The sequence below is a fragment of the Diceros bicornis genome, chromosome 28 (assembly GCF_020826845.1).
Source record: "Diceros bicornis minor isolate mBicDic1 chromosome 28, mDicBic1.mat.cur, whole genome shotgun sequence".
Taxonomy (NCBI): Eukaryota; Metazoa; Chordata; class Mammalia; order Perissodactyla; family Rhinocerotidae; genus Diceros; species Diceros bicornis.
This window is the reverse complement of record NC_080767.1, coordinates 9,870,258-9,893,105: the sequence shown is the minus strand read 5'-3', so window position 1 is coordinate 9,893,105 and position 22,848 is coordinate 9,870,258. Positions and strand designations below refer to the sequence as shown.

Genomic DNA, 22,848 nt, shown 5'->3' with positions numbered 1-22,848 from the left:
CAGAAGACTAAAGGGCCAAGTATAGCCAAAACACCGTTGAAAAGGAAGAGTAAGGTAGAAGTATTGTCCTACCAGATATCAAACCTTATCGTAAGACTGTCTTAATTAAGATACTATGGAACTTGGTGGAGAAATAGACAAATTGACCAGTGGAATGGAAAAGAAAGACCAGAGACAGACCCATACATATATGAAATTGTGATATGTAAATAGCACTGGAGGAATCAGTTAATAGTGAGAGAGAACTGATTTTCCAAATGGAATAAAGTGAAATTTTACTTATATCTACCTTATACCATCAATTCCAGATGGATTAGACTTAAATGTTAAAAGTAAAACATTTAAAACATTCAATAGAAAATATAGGAAAATATCTTCTTCATCTTAGGATAGGGAGCATTCCTTGAACACGATACCAAAGGCATGAACCATAAGAGAAAAGATTGATAAAGTAGATTACATTTAAATTAAGAACTCCTTTTCAACAGACACTATAATGAAAGTGAAGATAGTTCTTACTATATAAATCAAATAATGCTAACTCTAGAAAATCTATGATAACTGTTCATGAAATTGTTTTGTCCAAAAATAATTTTTACACAAACTAGCAAATAACAAGCCTATCCACAAAATTCAGGGCAGCTATGAATAAAACTAAGCAAATACCTACATCTAACAACAGTTTCGATCTCACTATTTTAATGGCACATACAAATCTTTTGTGCCAGATGGAGGTCAATAATGTAAATATGTATATTTTTAAAATCAGTAAAACAAACACTTTGACCATAAATCTCAAGAAAATCATAAGTAACTTTTAATAACATACTAAACAGTGAAGATGGTGAGAAATCCAAGTCATAATAATCTCATTGACATTAACATGCTTACTACCATTCAGTAAACACTGAATCTTGCTGAGCACCAGGTACTGTAGGATACACAAATAGCAGAGACATAGTCCCTGATCTTTAGGCATATAAATCTAGCCAGCAAGCAATAAAAAACATAGAGAGATAAGTCAAATTTCTACCTAGATCTCAAATCAATCTGTTTTTCTCCATCTCCACCATCTCTGTAACCCTTCCTAAACGATCTCTTGCATTCGTTTCATTTTATCAATCTGTTCGCTTTACCGCAGTTATAGCAATCTTTCTGAAATGCAAGAGGACCAGAGATGCATTCTTCGTAGAAACAGACTCCACGTTCAGAAACGCCAGGCACAGAGCTAAAAGAAGGGATTTATGTAAAAGCCTGTACTGAACAGTGAAAGCCCAGCAGCCTTCACCTAACCTGCTTTTCTAACTGAAAACAAGTGCCGACTTGCCATAGCAGGAGAATGAGGACTCTTCTTTAGCAAACTAAACCAGAACAAGCTCCAGATGCTGATATTTGGAGGTTCCTCCAAGGAAATGCCAGCTTTCCAAAGCACCTTTAAGTGAAATCCACCAGGAGACAAGCAATCAGCTTTTTAGTATCTCACAAAAGCAGAAGTTATATCCAAAGACTAAATGCCATGAGAAAAGGAAAAGAGGACAAGAAAAAGCTCTTGGAAATTAAATATCATAATATCAGAAATAAAGAATTCAGTAGAAAGAATGGAAGATAAAGCTAAGGAAATTTCCCAGAAAATAGGAGAGAAAATTAGAAAAGCAACCCAAGAGACCTAACATCCAATAGAACAGGGATGGGCAAACTTTTTCTGCAAAGGGCCAGATAGTAAATAGCTTAGGCTTTGCAGGCCATATGGTCTCTGCTGCAACCACTCAACTCTGCTGTTGTAGTGTCAAAACAGCCAAAGACAATATGTAAACAAATGGGGTGAACAGCAGGCCAGATTTGCCTTGTGAGCCATAGTTTGCTGACCCTTGCAATAAAATTTTGAAAAAAAAGAGCAAAGAGAAAACAAAGAGGAATAGATTACCAAATAAATAATTTAAGAAAATTTCCCAGAACTAAAGAGCATGAGTTTTTAGATCAAAAAGGTCCAACACAGAGCACATTAGCATCAAATTTCAGAATACCAGGGATAAACAGATCACAAAAGCTCCCAAAGAGAAAAAAAATAGGTCTTATACAAAGATTGGAAAATCAGATGATATCAACTTTTTTAAGAGTAAAACTAAACTAGAAATCCTAAAAATGCCTTCAAAGTTGAAAAAGAATCCAACTAGAATTCTATACCTACCAAAATTAGCAGTCACATGTAAGGGGGAAATAAAGATATTTTTCAGACACATAATACCTTGAAAATTTACCTCCAACGTACCCTTATTTAAGAGAGCTACTGGAAGATGTGCTCCAACAAAGCAATGAAGTAAACCAAAAATGAGGAAGGCATGATATCCAGGAAAACAGGGACCCAACAGAGTTGAACAGAACTGTGCAACAAGCCTACAAAATGAGTCCAGATTGGAACTAGGGGAAGAAGGGCTTTAGGGGGTAGTCTTCAAAATAAAGAATGGAAGTGATGCATTTGAGCATATGGAAAATATCACTGATAGCATGTGGCAGAGATGTGGAGCATTTAGAGAAAAATTAACTAAAAATACACAGAAAGCCAGGCAATAAAAAAAATTAGGCAATTATTAACTTCAAAAAAAGCAAAATGCTGTATTATATTTCACTATTTGGCTTAGCAAGAAACAATATCTTTATAATCAAAATAATGAGATAAAATAATGAGATTACTGATAATTTAACCAAAAATTATAATATATATAATTACATAGGAGAAAGGAAAGTAGGACAGCAGAGTGAAAAGCTAGATCTCTACCTACAATGGCAAGAAGTGAAGAAATAAACCTGATTAAGAAATACCAGTCTACACATGGTATTTAGGAATAAAGAGCTAAATACCAGGGAAAATGGCCAAAAGGATTACAAGTAGTTTCTTTCAAATAGGACTTAAAGATGGAGAAGGGTATTCACTCATAAGTAGAAGATAAAAACAACAACAAACCCATAGAGACAGATTGGATTGGTGGCTACCAGAGGGGAAGGAGGGCGAAAGGGATGATCAGGCACATGTGTGTGGTGATGGACTGTATTCGGGTGGTGAACATGATGTAATGCAGAAATAGAAGTATAATGATGTACACCTGAAATTTATACAATGTTGTAAACCAATGTTACTACAATAAATAAATAAATAAACAAAACCTTAAAAAAAAAAAAAAGATGGAGAAGGGCAGGGTACTATAAGCCTTTTTATTTTATTTGGCTTTTAACCATTCAAAAATATGATTTTTAAAAATTAATTTAAAATAATTAAAATTTATTTATTAAAAAGCCAATAACTAAAAAGAATATTTGCAACACTATATTATTGCAACAATATTATAGACAGAAGATCAATATCTTCAAGTTATAAGCAGCTCTTACAAAGGAAAACAATATACTATATGCAAGGGGCAAGGGACATGAATAGGCAATTTACAAAAGAAATATTACTAACCAAGGTTCATATCAAAAAAACCTTCACCCTTCAAAGCAATAAAAGAAAAAATTCAGATTAAAACAACAAAGCAGTATTATTTTAACCTACTAACTAGCAAAAATTTGGGAAATGGGTAGTAACAGTGCTAGTAATGTTTTTGGAAAATGCATCGATTGTGAGTATATAAGTTGGTATATCATTTCTGGAGGAAATTTTGGTAATATGAATCAAAATCTTAAAAATAGATAAGACATTTGATTCAGTAATTCCTGCTAAAAATGCATCCTTAAGGAAATAAAATCCTTAAGGAAATAAAAGGATTCAGCTACAAGGATATTTTTTATTTTAGCAAAATTTTCTTAAGACTGTCTTTTTCATGGTGATTTACTAGAAACAATGTAATAGCCTTACCTGAACTGTACGTCCTGCATTGATATGCTCTTCGTGCAACTTGTCCCAGATTCTGCACCTCTGATACTATACAAAAGAGAGGGGAAAGATACTTGAATTTTTTTTTTTATCACTAAAGTGATTATTTCTAGTTATCACAAAATCCCCACTCACCTACCCAAACTTAAACATACTAGCTAAAAGTTATTAACTTAGTAGTGGCAGTTAACTCCAAAGACCATACAAGTAAGAAGTTTTCAAAAACATTACATACAAATTTCTGGCAAATGGTAAAGCAAACAAAAATCACTAGATACTATTTATTTTACTAAAAAAGAGTATGTACTTTGTCTACATTGCAAACTCTGGAGATTAAAAAAATAAAGAATGAGAATGTAAAAGAATGCAAAAAATAAAACGATTAACAGCATTCATCAGATATTCTTACTATAGATGAAGACTTTTTATTTATTTATTTTTTTAATTTCTTGTTTTTTTTTTTTTTATTTTCCCCCAAAGCCCCAGTAGATAGTTGTACGTCATAGCTGCACATCCTTCTAGTTGCTATATGTGGGACATGGCCTCAGCATGGCCGGAGAAGCAGTGCGTTGGTGTGCGCCTGGGTTCCGAACCCGGGCCACCAGTAGCAGAGCGTGCGCACTTAACCGCTAAGCCACCAGGCTGGCCTGATGAAGACTTTTAAATGTTTGTCAATGATAGCGTCAAGCATTAAAAACTGAAATCTGATTTTGAGAAAAAGTAACATTGATACGGCAGACTAGAAAATATATAAAAATGAGAATGAACATTTAATATACACGTTTCAGTTTTTTGTGTGTGTGTGTGAGGAAGATTAGCCCTAAGCTAACATCTGAAGCCAATTCTCCTCTTTTTCCTGAGGAAGACCCGCCCTGGGCTAACATCCGTGCCCATCTTCCTCTACTTTATATGGGACGCTGCCACAGCATGGCCTGACAAGCGGTGCGTTGGTGCGCACCCGGGAGCCAAACCTGCGAACCCTGGGCTGCTGAAGTGGAACGCGCACTTAACTGCTACGCCACCAGGCGGAGTGCAGACACTTAACCGCTACACCACCAGGCCAGCCCCTACATGTTTCAGTTTTTACCAAGGCAATGTTTAGCTTTCAGAGTTTCATCCAAGAAACTTTATGAGCATGATAATGGAAAATTTTTCATTTAACAGAAACCATAGCAAAATGTGATAACATTATAGCAGAATACTTACATAGAATATAAACATCAACACCAAACATCATATACTACTTTTGGTTGAAATTAAAAAAAATGTAAATAATTAAGATGTTAGCAGATGTGAATAATGACATTAAACACATTTTTGGTATACTATGCACCAAAAGAAAATCAACCTAGAAATACTCGGAAAGAACAGAAACATGAAAATGCCTCAAATATGCATGGAAGGCATAATAGATTACAAAGGTAGGGCACTAAAAAAGTTTCTAGGGCATTTATATATTCCTTATTCTGGATATTCTTTAAATTTGGTAGTGAATAATGGAACAAAAAACTCTTTTGAGGGCTGGGCCCTGTGGTTGAGTGGTTAAAGTTCCACACTCTCCGCTTCAGCAGCCTGGGGTTTGCAGGTTCAGATCCTGGGCACAGTCCTACTCCACTCACCAGCCACGCTGTGGCAGTGTCCCACATATAAAATAGAGGAAAACTGGCACAGACGTTAGCTCAGGGCTAATCTTCATCAAACAAAAAAAGAGGAAGATTGGCAATGGATGTTAGCTCAAGGCTAACCCTCTTAAGCAAAAAAAAACAAAAACTCTTTTGATACTCCTCAATTTTTTTTACATCATCTAAGAACTAAATAATAACTATTAAGCTTAAAAATAATTGGACTATATTGAAAATATATTTACCAAACATAAATTTAAAACAACTATCAAACTACTTTCATTTATAAGAAAAATTGAATTGATGCCATCAGCTCCAGTATAAGTGCTCTTTTAGGCAGTGTTATGATATTAATAAAAAGAGAATGGAAGCCAAATATACATGTTTGAAAATAAACTACTTTTATATGACTCAATACTAATCTGTCATATTTTAAGAAAAATTAATGTTAAAGGAAACAAAGTTGAGAATTCAGGGAGGACAGGGCTGCTAGAATTCAAGGAGCAGAACATCAGAGAGGAGAGAGCTGCATGTGAGGAGAGGACTATCCTGAGAGAGAGCTCCAGAGATCTTCAGTTTTCCTTTTGAGTCTTCAGCAGAGTACACATCAGCACATGCACATGAGGAAACTACCTGAGATCAGAAAAAGAACCACTGAAAAGGAGCAGGTGGACTAATCCCCAAAGATCACAAGGGACCAGAAACAGTTCATGTGACCACAAGTCAGAGTGGAAAAACCTTGAAATACACTGGATATCAGGTAGAATACTCCAAAGTATTGCCCTTTATGGGGGAAAAATAGCCCTGGAATAAAGCCCGTTTTGATCCTACACAAGAAAGCCTCAAAAGGATCAAACTGTTCCCAAATAACTTAAATGTGTCTCAGAATAAAGCTCAAAAATACTTAAAGGAATTTAAAAATATTCAGTATCCAACAAGGTAAAGCTGAAAATGTCTGGCATCCAATAAACAATTACTATGCATGCAAAAAAGCAGGAAAATATGAACTGTAATTAGAAAAACCAATCAACAGAAGCAGACTCAGACATGATAAAGATAATGGCATTAACAGACAAGGAAATTAAAGTTATGAGGTATTCAAGAAAGTAAAAGAAAACATGAATATAACTGAGACATAAAAGATATTTTAAAAAATTGAATTCTAGAGTTAAAAAAGGCATCTGAAATGAAAAATGCACTAGATGGGATTAATAGCAGATAAGACAATGCAAAGAAAAGATGAGTAAATTTAAAGACATAGCAAAAGAAACAATCCAAAACAAAACACAGAGAGGAAAAAGATGGACAATAAATGAACAGAGCATCAATGAGTGATGGCCTAACTGAAAGCAACATAATATACATGTATGTAATTGGACTCCCTGAAGAAGAGAAGAGGGCAAAAAAAAATATTTGAAAAATGCCCAAAGCTTTTCCAAATTTGATAAAAACTATAAACCGACAAATCCAAGAAACTCAAGGAGGATGATAAACAAGAAAAATGTAACTATACTAATGTGCATAATAAAATTAAAGTAAGTGATAGAGAGAAAAGTCTTAAAAGTAGCCAAAGGAAAAAAAGACACATGAGATACAGAGGAACAAAGAACGACAGACGACTTCTCATGAGACACAATGCAACCCACAAGGCAGTGGAACAACATCCTGAAAGTAATGAAAAACAATCTAAAACAACCTAGAATTCTATACTCAGAGAAAATTTTTTTTTAAAGTGAAAGCAAAATAAAGAGTTTTTCAAACATAATAAGGCTGACAGAGTTCATCAACAGCAGACCTGTACTACAAAAAATGTTAAGGAAGTCCTTCAGGCTGATGGAAAAATGATACCAGACAGAAACCTGGTTCTACACAAAGGAATAAAGAGCACTAAAAATGGTAAATATATAGATAAATATAAAATATGTTTTCTTATTTTTAAAATCTCTTTGAAATAGAACACTGTTTAAAACAAAAATAACAACAATGTATTGTGGGGTTAATAACAAACATAGAAGTAAAATATATGACAATAATACTATAAAGACCCTGAGAGAGAAAATGGAAATATATTGTTATAAGGTTCTTATAATATACATGAAATGATATACATATAACATTACTTGAAGATAGATTATGATAAGTTCAAGATAATACTCTGAACTGTAAAGCAACCACTAAAAAATAAAAATAAAAAACAGAGGTATAACTAACAAGCCAACAAAAGAGAAAAAAACGGAATCATAAAAAATATGCAATTAATCCAAAAGAAGGGAATAAAAGAAGAAAAACAGGACAAAGAACAGACGGGACAAATAGACAAAAACAGCAAGATGGTAGATTTAAAGACAACTATTTGACAAACATCTACTCATTATAAAAACTCTTAGAAAACTAAAAATAAAAGTTAACATCCTCAACCTGGCAGAGGCATGTACGAAAACCCTACAGTTAACATTATGCTTAGTGGTGAAAGACCATTCCTTAATATTGGGAACAAGGTAAGGATGTCCAATCTCATCGTTCCTATTCAACATCACACTGGAGGCACTAGCTAGTGAAAGCAAGGGAAAGAGGAAAGGGAAAAGGAAGGGAAAGGAAAGAAAAGAAAAGGTAAGAAAGGAAAGAATGAAGGAAAAGTAAGGTAGGGAGGAAGAAGGGAGAAGGGAGGGAGGAGGAAGGAGGGAAGAGGAGTGAGGGAGGGAGGAAAGAAGGAAGGGAGGAAACGTAAAGACTATAAAAGAAGAAATAAAATTGCTAGTCTTCACAAATGACATGATTGTCTACATAGAAAATATCAGACTCTAACAGAAAAGCTACATAAAAGATAAAGAGAGAATCTTAAAAGCTGCAAGAGAAAAGCAACAAGTTATGTACTAGGCAACTCCCATAAGAATACTGGCTGACTTTTCAACAGAAACTTTACAGGCTAGAAGGAGTGGCACAATATATTCAAAGTCCTGAAAGGAAAAAACCTACAACCAAGAATACCCTACCTGGAAATGTTATCATTCAGAATAGAGGGAGAGATAGAGAGTTTTCCAGACAAGCAAACTAAAGTTTATCATCACTGAACTAGCCTTACAAGAAGTGTTAAAAGCACTTTAACTGGAAAAGAAAAGGCCACAAATAGAAATAAGAAAATTACCAAAGAAAAAATCTCACTGGTAAAGGAAAATTTATAGTAAAGGTAGTGGATCAACCACTTATAAAGCTAGTATGAAGGTCAAAAGACAAAAGTACTAAAATCATCTATATCTACATAAGAGGTTAAGAGATACACAAAATTAAAAGATATAAATATGTCAAAAACATAAAATGTGGTGGGGGAGTAAAAATGTAGGGCTTTTAGAATGTATTCAAACTTAAGAAACCATCAACTTAATATAGACTACTATATACATAGGTTGTTATATATGAACTTCATGGTAACCACAAACCAAAATCCTGTAATAAATACACAGAAAAAAATAAAGAGAAGGGAATCCAAACATAACACTAAAGAAAGTCATCAAATCACAAGGAAGAGAGAAACAGAAGAAGAAAGAAACAGAGAACTACAAAAACATCCAGAAAGCAAGTAACAAAATGGCAATAAGTACACAGCTATAAATAATTACTTAAGTGTAAATGAACTTGTTCCAATCAAAATACATAGGGTGGCTGAATGCATAAAAAAACAAGACTCATATATATGCTGCCTACAAGAGACACACTTCAAATCTAAAGACACTCGCAGACTGAAAGTGAAGGGATGGAAAAAGATATTCCATGCAAATGGAAAGGAAGAGAAAGCTGGGGTTGCAATATTTATATCAAAGAAATGATGCAATCTTAGGTTCTACACATGCATACATATATTCATTCATCCCATACACTTTTATTAGGAGCACACTATGTTTCAAGCACAACATTAGAAGTCTAACACATTTACCAACACAGTGATTTCAAGAAAGTAATTTAACCACTCTAAGTCTGTTTCCCCACCTAAAAAAGGAAGACAGTAATAAGGCTAACCTATAAAGATGCTGTGAGGATTAAATGATATGATGTATACACAACCTCTAACATAGCACTCAACAAATAAAAACAACAGCCATCACCTTTGCTATTATTATTATTATTTCATTCACTTGTCAAGTAAGCTGTAGAAGAGATTAGTATCTTGGGTGGAAGTTGAACTAGATGACCTTATCTCTTATAATAACAAAATTCTAAGAAAAATAAGGAATAAAATAGCACAGATTTCCTACTGCTTGCTACACAATGTTATACCTAAATTAGGTTACATTATTAAGATTATTATTACAAATTTTTGGAGAGGAGAAAAACTTGATATGCATGAAAAAAAATTACAAGAAGTAACTCCATAAAAATTTGTTAAGTGGGGATCACTGACAAGCATTTATAGATGCACTGTTTTTACAAAATGTCATTTTTGTACTGTCTATCTCACAGTGGCACTAGAGAGACAGGTTAAAGCAGTGGTATAGCTTGAAGCAACTAGGATGCTTTTGGTTGCAAATAACAGAAAACTCAAAAATAAAAAATGTCTTTAATAATAAGGACATTTATTATTTTACAGAAGTAGCAGCCTAGAAGTAGGATGATAATTCCAGGGTAATTTAGTTCAGAAGCTTACAAGGTTGTCAAGCGCCCAAGTTCTATCTTTCTGCTTTACCGCTTTCAACAGAGAGTTTCTGTCCTCAGATTTGTCCCCTACTGGCTATAGATCCAGATACAACAGGGAGACATAAAACCACTAGAAGCAGGAGGACTGTTTCCTCCCATATGTATTTCTACAATAGTAGGAAAATCTTTTCCAGAAGTTTCCATATTCTAAACAGGCTTTCCCTCAAGTCTCATTAGCCAGAACTATAGGATATGTCTATTGTTCATTGCTAACCAAGCACTGACAAGAATGGAATTACCACCATTAGACTCATCATTCACCATCTGTGCTGAGGCTTTTCTATTCTGAAACACAGAGGGCAAACTGAATCAGGGTTCCGTCAGAAAAGAAGAGGTGGGGAAATGTGATTAAAAGATTGAAATAAACATTCTCAGAATAAAAAGAGAAATGGAAAAGGTTTTTGTTGTAATCACAAGGTAAAAAACAAATCAATAAAAACAAATCAATAAATAACAAATCAGTAAGGCTGATTATGTCTGATTTTGTACCATACAGTTCAGACTTCATACTGCCCAAATAGTCTATGCCACTCATTTTCACACCTAATTACATGCTGCCTCCTATTCTCTGAATATTTCCTATCTTATTTCCTTAACTGGACTGTAAACTTCTTGAGGATTAGAAACCAAATTTTTTACATAATTTTCAGTGCTAACGATACAAGAAACAGCAAACACCAACACTTATGAAAAGCTAACATATATTTATTTCCTATAATAAATAATTCCCCTTCTCAAGAAACCAGGCAGATTGAACATAAACATTCATCGCTGCTCTTTTCCAAAACCCAACTAAAATGACAGTAAAGAACTTTAAAAGGCATAAATTCACAAGAATAATGAGAATACAACAGAAGATCTCAGTTGACAAGAAATTTTAACAAAATTTTAGAAGGGGGCAAGAGTATGGACATGTTGCAACTGACAGCAGACCAGAGAAAGCTGAAATCTAAGGCTGCAGAAGCGGTGGATGGTTGGGGAGAGGGGCAATGAGAAGCAAGCCAACAGGCAGAGCACTACTCCAGAAAGACCCAGTAACCAGAGGTACCAGCTACCAGGTAACCAGGCGGATGTGCACAGTGGGGCTAAAAGCAGAAGCACTGGCTGAAAGTAGTCCACCAGATGCCCTCTCCACATGCCCAAGCAACTGCAATGCCCCATCACCACAGAAGACAACACTCCAGAAGAGTATGTGGTGGTTCCCCATTAAAATAGATCCTTACCTGTTCACCCTTCCAGGTAACAAGGCCCCTACTACTACCCTGCTACCCATACACACATACATAGGCACACACACACAAACACCTTCCAGTTCGCACTCTTAAATATCAACAGCCAGCCAAAGAAAGCCTATTATACTATAGGCTGACACAAAAAAAGAAAGGAAGGGAGAAAGAAAGGAAAGGCGGAGGGAGGGAGAGAGAGAAATAAACAAAGAGAAAAGAAAATGAAGAAAGAAAGAAAAAAGGTATTCAGGGAAAACAGATAAGAAAGCAGAAGAAAACTTTAAAAAAAAATAATACCAACACAAAGAAATGATGACACTGCATTCATGAAACAAGAACAGGAAGATTCTCTTTAAAAGAAAAAAAGAGAGAGAGAGAAGGAATTGAGAGAAAAAAAGAACACAGAAAAAATATGATCCTGGTTATTTCATCTTAGCTGGAATGTGGATGTGATAGCTGGAGCTGGAGCTGCCATTTTACAAGCTGAGGATCAGAAAGCAAGATTAAAAAAAAAGCCTGTGTCTTTCATGACTATTGAACTGCCACTGCAGGGCTAGATCCACTCCATAACTATGAGGGATTAAAAGTAAAAACAAAAAACCTCTATCTTATTTAATGCACTAGTTATATTTAGTGCACTTGTACTTTAACCATATTCTAATACGGTACATGCTACACAATAAGTTTTCCTCCAAACTCCTACAATATGAAAAAAAAAAAAAAACTATGTTCCAAGCATACTATCTTGTTGTTCCTATTAGCTAGGCTTAAATCTATCTTACATTAGTCAAGAAAGCTGACTGCTAACATTTTAAATTTCAGGATCACATTCTAATCACATCTGTCACGTGTAATAAAATGTGACGCTGAAGGACCTATGGAATATAGTCCCAGGTGTCCACGGCACACTACTCTCATTGTTTTTGGATGTTGCAGAATCACTCCACTAAGGCTTACCTTCAATTTCCCTTCAGTCTGACTTTCTTCTTTTAAATTCATACTGGATGACTGATGGCTAACATAATAAATATCTCATCTTTCTACACCCTTCCCCCAGGAAAAGTATGCCTTTTTGAAAGGGAGGCACTGTCAAACACCTGGAGTCCAAACTCAGTTCTTAACTCTTTTGTCCACAGTGAACACTGCAGCTTTTAAATGTTTTTACATGGCCATAAACTATCTATTAAAATATGCTATTCAATCTTACATAGACAAAAAGTCACTTTCATAATTAAACTAGAAATCCTAGAGACAGCAGAATGATCAAGAATATGGAATAAAACATAGATCAAGATGAGTTTAACTGCTTAGCTTCAGACATCACTTATAAATTAAAATTATTCTGATATTGTCTAAAAATTTCAAAATAAGTAAAAATTTCACAAAATGTTAAAAGGAAAATGTTCTGGCAGAGAAAGTTCAATATAACTCTGGAATAATTTTCTTATGAAGTCTGGCACAACTAATCAAATCAGTAATAGACCTATTCCTATCCTCACCCACCTTTCTCCCAGGGTTCTGGCTTTTCCACTGACGACTGATTGGATGGTACATGTGGCTAGGATCTGCGGGTAATGATGGGAGGCACTTTTGTACACAACAAATACAAGAAAGGGGAAATCGAAGACATGCCAAACCTCAAAGGTAAAATAAGACAATAAAGGAAAGAAATAGTCTTAATAGACCATACTCCACCTATTTCTCCTTTTAGAACCAATTCATCTGCCTAATTCTTGTCATCTTTGTAACTGAGCACTTCAATATGAGCTCAGGACTTTGAAACGCGCCTTATCAAAACCTCCCACCTGGATGTGATCAATCGAAAATACAACTCTATTTCTATACTGTTATAGTGGTAAAAGAACAAGTCCTCCTCATTAATCAAAGCATGGAACCCTTTAATCTGTTTTTGCTCCTGACAAGAATAACCAGTTTACCAGACAACTCCTCCCTTCTTAAAAGGTACAGTCCTATTGCTTACGAATAAAGAAGAAATTAAAGGATGATGAAATATTCATCTTGAATTCTACATACCATCTTATCTACATTGAAATTTTCACTTCATATTCTTGGTACCTATTTTCTATACTTTTTAAAAAGACTTAAGTACTAGGAAGACAGATGGTATCTATGGGAGAAAAAGCTGACATTTCTTACTTGCATAAGGTACTCAGTGGAGGGTAATAAATATTGTTTATATTTACCACTTCCAGACCCCTGGCCCCCCAAAATCAATGGAGGGCCACATGAATTAAAATTTATACTAAGGGAGGTCCTTTTGAAGGAGCAGATACCACTGGCCTGTCCCACAGCAAATAAGACGATATAACCTGCCAAATCAATGCTCAGTACTCAGTAAACCCAATGCTCCCATAAACGCCACGACGACTCCACCAGACCCTGGCCAGTCCAGGCTCTATGCAACCTCCACCATGGTCCATGAGACTAGCTCTTCCCTCTACTTATTTCCTAAACTGACCTTGAGGCACTATTTCTCAATTTTGGGCTTTCCTCAAAGGGAAGCAGTGAAGTTGGGAAATTCCCTCACATCACACAGTGATTTACCTCTTTAATCTATGTGCACCTGAGGAGGATAGGTGTTACTGATAGACACACACTCAAAGTTCAAAAAACTTGCCATGGGGTGAATGAAACTAAGGCAGGCCCCTCAGCCAACGCTCGTTGCCTTCACGTTATGGTGCACTATCAAACTCTGTATTTTAATTATTAACTGCCTAATACGTTAAGTACAACTAAAAAGGTGTAGGTTCTATTCTTACATCCCTTCCTAAAAAAAGGAATGATATGAGGCATATTTATAAAACAGAAAAACCAGATTAAAAAAATGAATAATGTTGCTAAGTCAACAGGAGTTATGTTTCAGCAAAGCCCTTTATCTAATATTCTAAATTTAGCTGAAATGCACAACAAATACATATCAAATATATACATATATATGTAACTGTTTGTCTTGTGGTAGAAAATGAAAAATTCACCTTCTCAATATTTATCTGGTGCTTTCTTAACCTCTCCAGGTCTGTTGGAATCACTATCTTAATGAATTTCTGGATAGCTGGTTCAAGACGGCGTAATTTCACTTTTTCTTCATCTTCAGACATCCTAAAAAATGTTGTGTCACTTCTACTTGCAACAACTGTCTTCTCCACTCATACAGAAAAACCTAAAAGGGAAATATTTATTTAAGAATGTTTTTAAATCAGTTTCCATTACTTTTAACAGCCAACAATTAGGTAATTTTACAATTTATTCTAAATATGTATTCCACTTAATGCTGAATTTGAGTGACTTGTTTTTCTTTAAGAAACTTTTTATTTTAAAACTTTTTTCTCTCTACAAAAGTAATGTATATTCACTTTAGAATGTTTAGAAAATATGAAAAAGAGAAGAAAATAAAATCAACAATCATCTCCTCTCCCATCATTTACTACTCTTTCCATTTTTTTTCCCTCCCATCCTCTACTGTTTCCATTTTGAGGTATGTCTCTCCACTGCTTAAACAAGATCTTTTTCTATATAAAGAAGTATATACATATGTATGTATTTAAATACTTTTTTTAAAAAACTAGGAGTATACTGTCCAAGTTTTCATTTCCCAATGTATCTTGGACATTAAATAACCTTTTTTAAAAAGATGTAAAATGGCAAAATTGGAAGAAAAATTTTTCTTAACATTTCTACTTGTATCAAACGCCACTTCTAATGTCATCATAATTTAACTATGTAATTATACACTTCAAATATATTATAACATAATATGTAACTCTTCTCACTGAGGTCCTTTAAACTGCCTCTTTCCTGTCTTACAAAGTGATTAGTATTGTCTACAACCAATACAAATAACCAGTGACGAAGCCACAATAAGAACTCAGGATTCCTGAGAGTACAATCAAATGCTCTTTCTAATCCACCAGTAATTTTCTACCAGTGTTCCAGAAAGTTCAAGGGTATGTCTTTGGGGCTAGGGTAGGAGAGGCAGGGGTTGACAAGTGATCTGAATAAGCTCCAGGACCCCATGCCTGCTTCAATTAGAGAAAATTTACTTACATCTATTTCATAAATGTGAGCTTACTAGATTTTATATAAATAAGGGCTCCACTGCTTAACCAAGTTTGAAAACCACTACTATATACCATGCTTTCATGCCATCTCATTAGCTACCTCTCCCAAAATTAAAAAAAAAAAAGAAAAATTGGGCCAGCCTCGTGGCACAGTCTGGCGTGCTCCACTTTGGTGGCCTGTGTTTGCAGGTTCGGATCCCGGGCGCAGACCTACACCACTCGTCAAGCCATGTTGTGACAGCGACCCACATACAAAATAGAGGAAGACTGGCACAGATGTTAGCTCAGGGCTCATCTCCCTCAAGTAAAAAAAGAGGAAGATTGGCAACAGATGTTAGCTCAGAGTGAGTCTTCCTCACCAAAAAAAAAAAATTAAGTTGACTATATTAATCCCATTGGGTTATGGTGTCTTAGACTAGGATGCATACAGATCAGAGTTCACAAATAGACTCTGTGGAGTCCCTGAATCTTTATGAAAAATTGTGAATGTATTTTTGAGTTATTTCAGAGGACAGAGTCCACTGCTTTCATGAGATCATCAAAGAGCTCTATCACTCCAGAAGCATTATGTTCTAAATAATGTTCTGTTTCTCTCCTTTCTTTCACAGTTGAAAATCTTGAAGTGTTGGTTATACAGACTATCTCATCTACTGGTAACTTGGTTTTTATGTTTAAGCTAAGCTCAAAAGCAAAAAAGGAAACTCTCCAGACCCCAAAAATAGAGTCCAACAGCTACAGTAGTGAGCGGGAATTGGAGATACACAGAGAAGTTCATTGCCAAAAGAGCCCACAAACCCAACAAAACAGGAAAAGTCATAGCTAAGAGACTAGAGATAATAAAGTAATCTAAAAAGAAAACTAAAATAGCTATATTTTAAAATATTCAAAGATATAAACAAGAGAACCTTTTTAAAAATTAGATAATATTATGATATTGGCAACAGGCCAATGTGAAAATAAACTAAGTAAAAATTCTAGAAATAAAAACCTCAAAAAGATGGGTTAAACAGCAAACAATGTAGCTGAAGAGAGAATTATTGACTGGAAGATATCAGTCAGAACTCAGGGCAATAAAGAGATGGAAAATATAAAAAGAAGATAACGGACATAAAGGATAAAATGAGAAGCTCAATAGCAAATAGGAGTCCCAGAAGGAAAGAATAAAGAAAGTGATGAAAAGGCATTATTCAAAGAGAATATGGTGAGAATTAAGATGTAAGACCTCAGGGCCGGCCCTGTGGCTTAGCAGTTAAGTGCGCGTGCTCCGATACTGGCGGCCCGGGTTCAGATCCCGGGCGCGCACCGACGCACTGCTTCTCTGGCCATGCTGAGGCCGCGTCCCACATACAGCAACTAGAAGGATGTGCAACTATGACATACAACTATCTACTAGGGCTTTGGGGGGGAAATAAATAAATAAATAAATAAATAAAAGATGTAAGACCTCAAACTGAAAAGGCACATTAGCCCCAAGCAGCATAAATAAAAAACAAATTTATCTAAACACATGGAAGGGAAATTGCAGAACATCAAGGTCAAAAAAAAATCTTAAAAAGCAAATCAGAGATAAAACACAGATAAACTAAAACAACAAAAGCAGCAAACTTTTCATCAAAGCAAGATATCAAAAGATAGGAATATCTTCAAAGTGCTGAAGAAGTTGGTATACAGGCAGGGAAATTATTATTCAGAAATGAAGGCAAAATAATCATTTCAGACATACAAAGACTGAGTTTATTACCAAGCCCCTCATTAAAAGAACTAATAAAAGCAACAATACTTTAACAATAAAAAAATAAATCCAAAGGAGTAGAATGACCAGGAGCAACAAATATAATAAAGCATATTGTTACTGGGTGAATACATGAATGAATGAATGACAGAACCAAGAAAAGAAAGGATTTATTTTGAATAACCTGATTAAATATAATAAAAATGTTTCCATGTAAATTATTCTTTTTCTATAATGCCTCTTTTTATAGCAGCATAGTATTACATTACATAGAAATTCCATAATTTAATCATCTATTGTCTATTTAGGTTGTTTCCAATTTTCCACTATTATAAACTACACCACAGTGTAACTACCCTCCTTACACTTAAATCCATACTCCCATCTATGATTATTTGTTTACAAGAGATACCTGGAAATAGAATTAATAGGTACACACATTTTTAAGGCTTTCATACCAAATGTCCCAAAAAAAGGTTATGCGTATTTACATTCCCACTAGCAACATATCAAAATGTCCATTTATCCATACTCTAACCAATACTTGGTATTATAATTCTTCTTAGACATTTGACTGGTAACAAAACTGGTGTCTCATTATTGTCTTATTTTGCATTCCTTAAATTACTAATGGGATTGATTTATTAGCCATTTGCATTTCCTCTCTCATGAATTGCCTGCTTGTCCCATGCATCTGATTTACTACCTAGGATGTCTTTTTCTTATTATATTCAATATATAATAGACTCTTATAAATTATCAAATATTTGTCTCACATTAATGTTTCCCAGTTTATCACACTGCCTCTCGTGTTTTCTTCTACTATGCAGATTATATACTGTAGGAGGATATATTTATATCTATCTCCATTCCAATCAAAATGTATTTGAACATACCTGTTACTCAACAGATGCTGATGGAACTAAAATATTTCTTTACATGGCTCTTCTTCACCGTCTTACCACTCTAGTCAAACATCACAAGATGCATACATAGCACATTACAACAGTGTCTTAATTGGCCTGCATTAGATTCTTTCCTCTCTCCAATTTTTCCCCACAGATTACCACCAGTTAACACATCTAAAACACCAATTGCAACGTGCTCTTCCTTTGAACAAAAACTTTCAAGAAAATACAATGTTCATAAGTAGATCCACCCAATCTATCAACACCCAATCTCCACTTTTGGCTTTGCAACGATGCTCCCTCTGTCTAGAGGCTCTTTTATACCCCAACTGCCTCTAAGCTTTACATATCTGTCGAGATACAACTCAAATGATCCTGCCTTCTTTTCCACTAATCAGTTTATAGTATACTGAATAAACCTCAATTATTGAATATTTGGCTTCTTTTCACTGTTCCGCTACACTATGATAATATCAAAATATCAAGAGTGATACTTCCGGTTCAGAGTTATGCATGACTGCCCGTCAGCTTTCCGTGCCCAAGGAAAATCTCCTGCCCCATCTCGCAGGGAACACATTCTGACCAAAGAAACTCCCAAGACACTTTTCCAACTCTTGGTCTCCTTCTGGCCAGTATTTTTCTCTTCTCTCTACCATTTCCATTTTTATAAAATGCCTATATAAAAGTAAGAGAATGTAATATTCAAATAATTGCATAAATCATGATGTTATTGAAACAGAAAGTTGTCCAGCAGTGGCTCTGATCATAAAATAGCTCAAATAATGTTTGTAAGCTGTTAAGAGAAGGTCTTAATTCAATACACAAAATATGGTTTTAAAGTATGATTGAATAATGAGTGAAAGTGTATTTCAGCTTTCTTGATTTTTTCAGTCAGAAAATTGGAACATATTTCTGATATAATTAAAACACAGGATAAAAAATACATTTATATTAACATCACAACTGTGTAAAACAAGCCTATGAAAAAAACAAAACATGCAAAAGTGCCTAATTTCTCACGATTCTGTAGAATTACTTTTAACAGTTTTTTTAAAGCCTAATGGAAGATTCGGGCTCACAGAATTGTTCTGTATCATTACAGTGGTGGTAGATACACAATTATACATATTTGTCAAAACTCAAAGAACTGTACACTACAAAGAGTGAATTTTTGTAAGTTAGAAGAACAAAAACAACGACAAGATGTGGGGGAAGCCAAAATAGCATACAAACCATAAAAAATAAAATTAACTGTATTACAAATGAATAGCATAACCACACTGAAAGCAGTGGGAGAAGAAAATAACTAATCTAGGTAACTTTGGAAAACAGTACTGTAACTAGATACTACAGGGCTAAAGACACAAAGAACTACACACAACTATACTGTACTCTAGTTAGTAACTGGTTTCTCATAGAAGCATGGGTTAGAACTCCTGAAATCACTTTATGTGTAAACTAGGATTGAACAAATAAGAAAATATTTTGTAGAACATGAAAGCCAGATTTCTCACTGTCAAGGAAAGATAAGGGGCAAGACTAGAGTGAACCCTGTGGTGTTAATTACAATTGGAGGTATCAGAATGAACTTTTGTTTTTTAAAAATATATATACTGACATATATATACAGACATATGTTGTATATATATGGCTGTGTATATATACATAAAAATAAGTACAAAAATAAATAGAAATCTTTGTGTATGTATGGATACATATATATGTGTGTGTATATATATCTCCATGGAATATGTGGATGTGGAGAGAGATATATATATTTTCCTAGCAGTCTTCTGCCAGGCACTAGAAGCAATGATACCCCAGTAGCAGTGAGCATACCTAGCACCCAGATCTTGGTGTTTAAATACCACTCTTCATAAAAAAGAAACCAGGTGTCCTGGGGGAAGTGGTTGATTCCAGGGCTGGGGCAGGGAAAACACAAGATAACCCTGGAGCATCTTATGGTGCCAGAAAGTAAGGAAGTTCTCAAAAAAGGATAGGGTCCTATCAAAAGGGCACAAGAAGCAACCAGAAAAAAATCCCAGTGGCTAAAGCTGGAACACTTTGAGACATAAACTAAATAACAAAAGTGTAGAATAATAACCAATGGAAAAATAAATGAGTCCATACTGATACAAATAAATATATGAATAAAATAAATAAATGGGAAAAGAGGCAGTTCTTCCTTTTAATTCTCCAATTAATAAATGAAGAAGAAATGAGAGAAACAGAAAATCACCATTAGAACATCACAGTAATGACTACTGAAGGCAAGACCCATCAATGGACGATAAAATCAGCAAGCGCAAGTGTGAGGAGAAACAGGATACTTGCATAGTTTAAAAGTTCTGCCCCAAGATATGGATTAATTACAAAAGGAGAAATAGCAACTTTAGAGAAGCCCAGCAGACACTACCCTAACCAAGTGATCAAGAGTAACACCAAATGTGTCATATCATGCACCCGCTCATATGATGAGCTGAGAAGGGCACCTACTCTTCTGTAGTGTCAACGAAAGTGCATAACCTTAATCTAATCATGCTAAAACATCAGACAAAACCCAACTGAGGGACATTCTACAAAACCACTGACCAGGACTCTACTCTTGAAAAGTTAAAGGTCATGAAAGGCAGGAAAAGACTGAGGAGCTGTCACAGATTGGAGGAGACTAAGGAGCCATGCCAACTAAGGGCAACGTGGGATCTTAGATTGGATCCTGGAACAGGAAAAGGACACTAGTCTAAAAAATGATGAAATCTTTATAAAGTTGGTAGTTTAGTTAACAGTATTGTACTGATGTTAATTTCTCCCTTTTGGTAATCGTACTATAGTTATATAAGGTGTTAACATTAAAGAAAGTTGCAGAGAACTCTGTACTACTTTCCTAACTTTTCCATAATCGTAAAATTATTTTAAAACAAAAAGCCTTTTTTAAAAAATATATATGAACTGATGTTTCACATAACACGGGTCAAACATCTACAAGTCCAAGAACTACAATCATATCCGCTGCACTAACACTTTTGGGGGGTGGGGGGGAGTGCCAGGTGCTTTACAAACTTGATCACTCAGTGCTAACAACTATTATCAGCTCTGTACCATAATACTCATGTTTCCAACGAGGAAAAAGTACTGGGAGGTTAACTACATTACTTGAGAGTATTTATAAGTGAAAAGCCCCATTTCTCAGAAAAAGTCCAAAATCGCTGGCAACCCCCCTCCTCCCCCGCAAAGTGATGCACACCTTCCATCAGCTTAGAGCTCCCACATTGGTGGCACGGGATTTCCTCAGGCACGTCGCCCCGTGTTTCTGACTGGGGGGCGGGGCACTGAATTTGGAAAGGAAAGTCAAGGCCCTTGGTCCTACCCTGTGGTCTCTCTGAGCCTCTGGTTCCGAATTCATAAAAGGAGGAAGTGAAGGTGGACCCGGTACCTTCTGCGGACCACCTCCCGGTCTGACTGACAGCAGCTCCGACCCCCCCGCTCCCTGTCCTCCCCTCTCCACCCCCGAGCCTCGCATCATCCCCCGCAGAGTCACCCACGGCGCACCTGGGCCACCCGCACCGAACGCCCCCACCCGAGAGCGGATGTGCGGGCGGGTCTCGAGACCGAGACGCCGGCGACCCTGACGACCTCGGCCCCCCGTGCGTCACGGGCAGGGCAGGCGCAGGAACTTTTGCGCCCCGCGACCCCGGGAGGCCACACGCTCGCCCCGTTGGCCGCCTCCCTATACCCGCTTCAAACAGCGCTTCCAAAACGAAACCGCCACTTCTGGGAAACGAGAGGAGCTCCACGGCGCTCGCACTTCCGACCTGATGCCCCGCTTCCCGCGGGACGCCTCTCCTGCGCGCCAAGGCAGCGCCTCGCCCGCCGCGCCCGTCAGGGCCTGACGCCCCCGAGACGACCTCCCGCGAGCCCCTTACCTCCGGCCGGGGCGCTGGAGGCCGGTCGGTGCGCACGGCGCAGGCGCGGCGCGGCGGGGCGGGGCGGCGCGGCGGGCCGGCCGGGCTGGGCCCCGCCCCCTTTCGCCCATTCCAGGCTTCGCGGGGTGTGGCTGGCGCGCGGATTAGTGGGACTGACGCAGTCGCCGCCCGGGACCTCAAGAATCCTTTTAAAAAGTGGTCTAGATTTTCGTTGTGGGGTTGTAACACTGAAGCCAGGAGGAAAGAGGCGCACAAACGCTTTTTAGGTCTGTTGGTTGTGTTTTAAGTATGAGACAATTCATGTTTATGTACCCTTCTACTTTTGCAATGTTCTTGTCCATTTTCCTCTCTTCTTCCAGGAATTTTCTTGGCGGGCTGGCCGTGTGTTCTTAGCTCTTTACACATGTAGAAACTGAAGCTCAGAAAGGTTGTGCCTTCTCCCTCGAGCCCCCAAAAACCCTGTGAGGTGGACAGGGCACAAGTCTTAACTGTAACAGGCACAGAAATTGAAGCTCAGACAAGTCGTGATTTCTGACCCCAAAGCTGACGGAGCCCTTAATGCCAAGGTCCTCGTCCCGATTTTATAGATACTGACACCAGGGCTCAACAGAGAGTTTTAAGTGACTCACTCCAGTTCAACCAGTTAGTGAACGAGTTGGAACTCCAGCTGGGTTTGCTAAGTTCCTTCCCAAGTTCTTCCCCTTACCAGCTGCTACCAAGGAAGAAGCAGCTGGCTAGCTTTGAAGGCCTGGCCGGGTCACAGGTGCTTTCTGGATGACCTGACTTCCAGACCCAGCCTTT

The 22,848-nt window shown here is 36.6% G+C and overlaps 1 protein-coding gene across 4 annotated transcripts in view; it reads right to left on the bottom strand.

Annotated features, from left to right (window-relative positions):
• Positions 1-22,066, bottom strand: part of STX17 (syntaxin 17) — a 53,842-nt gene extending 31,776 nt beyond the window's left edge. The window contains exons 1-3 of one of the 4 annotated variants that reach the window (XM_058523647.1): positions 22,048-22,066; positions 14,402-14,586; positions 3,851-3,916 (exon numbers count right to left, since the gene is read on the bottom strand). In XM_058523647.1, coding sequence (XP_058379630.1) covers positions 3,851-3,916; positions 14,402-14,524 — 189 coding nt within the window. In that variant the 5' untranslated portion in view covers positions 14,525-14,586; positions 22,048-22,066. Of the gene's footprint in view, positions 1-3,850; positions 3,917-12,908; positions 12,971-14,401; positions 14,587-21,673; positions 21,985-22,047 lie in introns of those variants that run through there. The other 3 variants (XM_058523646.1, XM_058523645.1, XM_058523648.1) reach the window with 3 other exon arrangements.
• Between the last annotated feature and the right edge of the window lie 782 nt (positions 22,067-22,848).